Source organism: Nasonia vitripennis (assembly GCF_009193385.2).
Source record: "Nasonia vitripennis strain AsymCx chromosome 2 unlocalized genomic scaffold, Nvit_psr_1.1 chr2_random0002, whole genome shotgun sequence".
Taxonomy (NCBI): domain Eukaryota; kingdom Metazoa; phylum Arthropoda; class Insecta; order Hymenoptera; family Pteromalidae; genus Nasonia; species Nasonia vitripennis.
The window spans coordinates 448,206-453,076 of record NW_022279608.1 but is presented as its reverse complement, the minus strand read 5'-3'; the positions used below and the strand labels follow the sequence as shown (position 1 = coordinate 453,076).

Genomic DNA, 4,871 nt, shown 5'->3' with positions numbered 1-4,871 from the left:
ACTCTTCGTCTGAATTTTTATCGTAGATTTTAAGTATTTTATTATCCAAATAAATACTCAAATCTACGTCTGCAAAACGTCTGAGAGAGATCAGATTGTCTGAAATATTTTTGGCAGAAATTACATTTGTCAAAATTATTTTGTTATTCTCATTTGATTCTGATTTTAAAATTAAATCTCCTTTGCCGTCTATAGAGATGTTTGCAGATTTATTTTTATTTGCACTTCTGATATATTCGCCTGAACTTTTTCTGAAGTTACTTAAAATTATGCTCTTATTTACTATATGCTCTGTTGCGCCAGAGTCCGCAATAAGTACTAGTTTTGTAGGTGTTTTATTAATTATATGTGTGTTGTTACCTGTTAGCATCGCTTTGACCTTGTATCCCTTCTTCTGATTTCGGCCTGGTGTTTGTATATCGACCTTGCGTTTGAAAGATCCCCTTCTTACATTATTTCCTCTACCTCTGACATTATTATAACCACCCCTTCCTCTGTTACCTCTACCTCTGAAGTTATTACTGTTGTGTTTGTATTGTGTGTTTGTGTTGTTATATGTATAAGATTTTACATACCCATCTTTGGGATTGTCCTTATTTGGACAATTATCCCCTTTGTGTGGAGCTACAGCCTGGCAATAAAAGCAGTACCATAGATTGTACTCTTTAAGAGGACAAAAGGCTGCTCTGTGTCCCACCTTATTGCAGCGATAACACTTGTCTGTGATTATCGCCTGTTTAGCTGCAATTTTTTGCCTGTCGTCTGAAGGCTGACCGTCTGATTTGCGTCTGTCTGATTCCAGCTGTAGTATCAAAGTTTTTATGTCATCAAGGCTCATCTCTGATTTGGTTGCTTGAAGTCTGATAATATTGGCCCATCTGATTTCTTTAAATTTTATACTAACAGCTTGAAAGAAGGCCGATCTTATCTCTTCCTCCGTCAGAGGTGTTTTGGTAATACAATTTTCAAAATCTCTGATAATAGAGTCAAAACGATCGCAAAATTCGTTTACTGATTCTCTATTGTTCATTTTGAGACTATATAATTTTTCTCTGACTGAAGAATCGGTAACATTGGCCTCTGCTCGTCTGAACTCTTTGATTTTAATCACTATTTCTAATGGGTCTTTTATTTGTAAAATCTTATTATGGTAATAATCATCTACGCGACTTATTAGAATGTCTCTGACTTGGTCTTTTCTGTTTTGTCTTTCTATTACTGTCTCTGAAACGTCTGATTGTTGAGAATCGTCAAGTATGTCTGCAAGATTATTAGCTTTTAATTCAGCATTTATATTGTCTAACCAAATGTTAAGTGGTACTTTTTTTGTTAATTTATAATTTCTCTTTATGTTTATTTTTGAATTAGTTGCGTTTAGGGCAATAGATCGTCTGAGTTCATTACAAGCTCTGCTGAGGTCGCCTAATGCGCTTGTTCCGTCTGATAAGTTTGTTGAATTGATATTGTTACTAAACTCTGTATCACTTATGTCTCTGAGTGTGGAACTGGCAGGGTGGATAATTACCTCTGAAGTTAATTTTCCTATTTGTTCTGTGAGTTTCTGTATGACGGTGTTTAGGTTGTCAATATTTTCCTTCATATCGAGTATGGCTACTGTTTGATCTCTGATTATTTCAGCATGATTGTCGAGTATATCGGAGTGTCTCTCGAGAGCATTCTCCAGATTATCCATTCTCCACTCCATTTGTGAGTCAGTAGGTTGAGACTTTCCCTCCATATCTCTTTTTGGGGGTGTACCCGGGGGTGTATACCCTTCTATATCTGAATCTGTATTATAAACAATTTCTCTGATTAGCATTCAATTTTTATTTATTATTTGAACTCTGAATTTTAGGCCTAACTTCTGATTCTGAATTAATTGTTTATATTCTGATTTAAAAACACTTTGTACCTTGGTGGATATTCAAATGATCGTCCACTTGATTTTCGTTGCCTTCGTTGGCCACCTCTTTCTCATTTGATGGTAATGGGTCTGAAAGACTCCAATCAGACATAACGCTTCTGATGTTCTTTTCCTCTGAAATAAAGTTAGAATGCTCACTCTGACAGTTTTCTTTGATTTCTGCCAAGTTAGACCGCACAAGTCAAACCAAGCTTGAAAATCAAGCACTAGCACCGTGCCTCCCGGACGCCACACACGTGCTCCCCCCCAGTCTAAGTAAACGAACGCAATTCACTTAATAATTTGCGAGGGGGCGATCGCACACGCGTATGTCGTCCAAGAAATCACGAAAGAAAGTGTAATTATCTTTTGATAATTTTAAATTTTATAGAAATTCAAATTCACTGCACCGCCGTTTCATTGAAATTTCTATCAAGGCGTGTTTTTAAAATTTATTCGAGTGCATCTGAACACTAATAAGCCAACAAAAAATTGAAGCTTTTTGATTTACTCGAATAACTCTGACATTCTGAATAGGAGTGAGAACGATATAACTGGAATTATTTTTCTCTGATTTTATTTATTACATATATACACCGATAGCCAATCTAATCCGTTACGTCTGGTTCTGATTAGACCATATATTTTGAAACTCAAAAAGGAGAAAAAAAAATTTACGAGAAAAATCCGTGCGTGTAAAATTTGTTTTGATTCCGAGAGAGAGAGAGAGAGAGAGAGAGAGAGAGAGAGAGAGAGAGAGAGAGAGAGAGAGAGCACAACAAACCGCGCGCTCGACTCTGACAGCGTCGCTAGTCGTGGCTCACCTCCCCCCGATTCCCGGAATCGGCTCGTGCAGGCTTTTGCCGGCGAGCTCTCGTGCGTTTCGTTGTCGCGCGCTTTTGTCTCGTGTTAAGACTTTTGATTTTCTATAACCTTCTGATCTATTCTGTAATTATTAAGACACCGCACTGTCTTTTCCTACTATTCTTTACGCAACTCTCATTTTTCTTGTCGATGCGGTAACACAACACACTCCCGAAACCGATTAAAAATTAAACTTTCTTTTGCTATATCTGATTACTACTCTGACTACACCTTACAAAAGCTTGTACTTACGTTTTCTTCTGAAATTTGTCCTCTAGACCTCTGATACGTCTGATTTATTTTCCTCTGAACAAAGATAAAAATAAAAACTTCTGAGTCGTCTTCTTCTCGGTTCTTCCTCTATTCCAGCGAGCTGGCCCACAACCTGTTAGATTAATCCTAGTTGGATGGTTGGTGAGGAGAACTCGTAATTAAACTAGGCTCTAATATTCTGTTTTAACTCTCTTTATTTTCTTCTTATATATAACTCGGGCGACGGAGCTGTTGCTTCGAGAGCGGTCGGCAGGAGAGTGAGTACTTTGCAGAGCACGCGTGAATACCTAGCGCTGCCCGCATGGTGGCGCTAGATTAGCCCTGTAGTCTACTATAGACGGCAAGCGGCGCGAAGACTCGCCAACATATACGCTTATTACTACCATTAGCCTGCATTGTATCGTTAATCTGTTTTCTAATTTTTTGCACAGTGTCTGGTGTATAATATAAATAGAATTTATTTAAAAAGTGAAGTGACAGAATTATCAATTTTTTAGTAACTAGAATGTATAACAACAAATGCAACTTCAAGTAATAAAATAATACAATTTTCATTGCCATTTTCATTGCTAGATTTAATTTGATACTTAATATTTTTATTATGCTTAGCAGCACGAAAATTGAATACTTCTGACGTATTAACAATTTTCTTTTTATTTTTATTTGGCCCATTTAATATTTTTACGTAAGCAAACATTTTCTTACTCTGACATTTTACATTTTCACAACGAGCAATTTTCAACATGTGCATAAATAAAATGGCGTCGCTTTTTTTTTTTTTTTTGTAGAGTAGGTCCAGATGGATCTGGGCCGCGGCTTGACTGACGTCACTTCGCCGACCTCACTTGCTGGTATGAACGTGGAGGTTAGAGGGTTTCCTCTAATCTCCCTGAAGTAGGCTTTGATGGGAAGGAACCCCGGTTTCCTTAAGTGGTTTTATTGGAAGGCTTGGTTTAATTTTATTTGTGTTTTGCGACTTGTTTCCTCTTGGATACTTGCATATGGTGTGTTCCTGTAGCACGTTCCACTTTTCTTGGTTGTCTGTGCTCCTTATTGCGCTGAGTGCTGACTTGTTTTGGATCAGTGCTGTATGTATGTGGTTTGCAGGTGACGCTTTGTGCTTTTTAGTGGTTATGTTCCACCATGTCTTCTGCTGACCGCGTGTCGAGCGTCAGCTGTTTGTTTATACTTCCAGTTTGGCTTCTCTTGTTGTGTTTCCGGATTCAAATTGGTGCATTCCAGACCCCTCACCTCCGCATAAAAGCGAGTCTAATGAGGCATCCGGAGGAGATTGATATGAACCGCATCCATTCCTCCCAACTACACTCTTATGCCGATTTTTAATAGGAATTCACAGAAGCTGTCTATCAAGTCAAAGTTCATTGATGCTAAAACCGCGTTTGTATTATGTGGAGGGAACATGCCGTATTTGAAAAGTTTTTCTATAAATTCTTCTCTTAACACAATGTGCTGGTTGCAGTCCCAAATCAGATGATTCAGATCACAGTGCTCCCAGCCGCAAGTGCATTCTGTGTGGTTGATCATGTTAAATTTAAATAGTGTTTCTGGTGTGCAGTGTGAATTTTTCAGGACTCTTAAGTATATAGTGAGTTTTGCTTTTGTGAGGTGTGTTGTTATTGTCCAAAGTTTGTTTGGGTGGGTAAAGGATATTTTTTGTAGGCATTTAGATCCCTTTTTTTCCAGTTCTAGTGTGTGTTGATTGTGCCATGTGTATTGGTGTTCTGTTAAGTTTCTATCGTATATTTCATTCCAGTGTGACTTTAGGTTTATGAGATTAGACATGTTTAGTGCTCTTTTTGCTTCCCTATCG

General features: G+C 37.8%; 1 protein-coding gene across 1 annotated transcript; it reads right to left on the bottom strand.

Moving 5' to 3' along the window:
• Positions 1-684: 684 nt before the first annotated feature.
• LOC116416247 lies at positions 685-3,261 on the bottom strand. The gene is made up of 4 exons (XM_031923940.2): positions 3,020-3,261; positions 1,913-2,038; positions 1,526-1,788; positions 685-1,440 (listed from the first exon to the last, which is right to left on the bottom strand). Exons 2-4 carry the CDS (start codon positions 2,013-2,015, stop codon positions 1,423-1,425), a joined length of 384 nt encoding a protein of 127 aa, XP_031779800.1. The 5' UTR covers positions 2,016-2,038; positions 3,020-3,261; the 3' UTR covers positions 685-1,422.
• Positions 3,262-4,871: the final 1,610 nt, after the last annotated feature.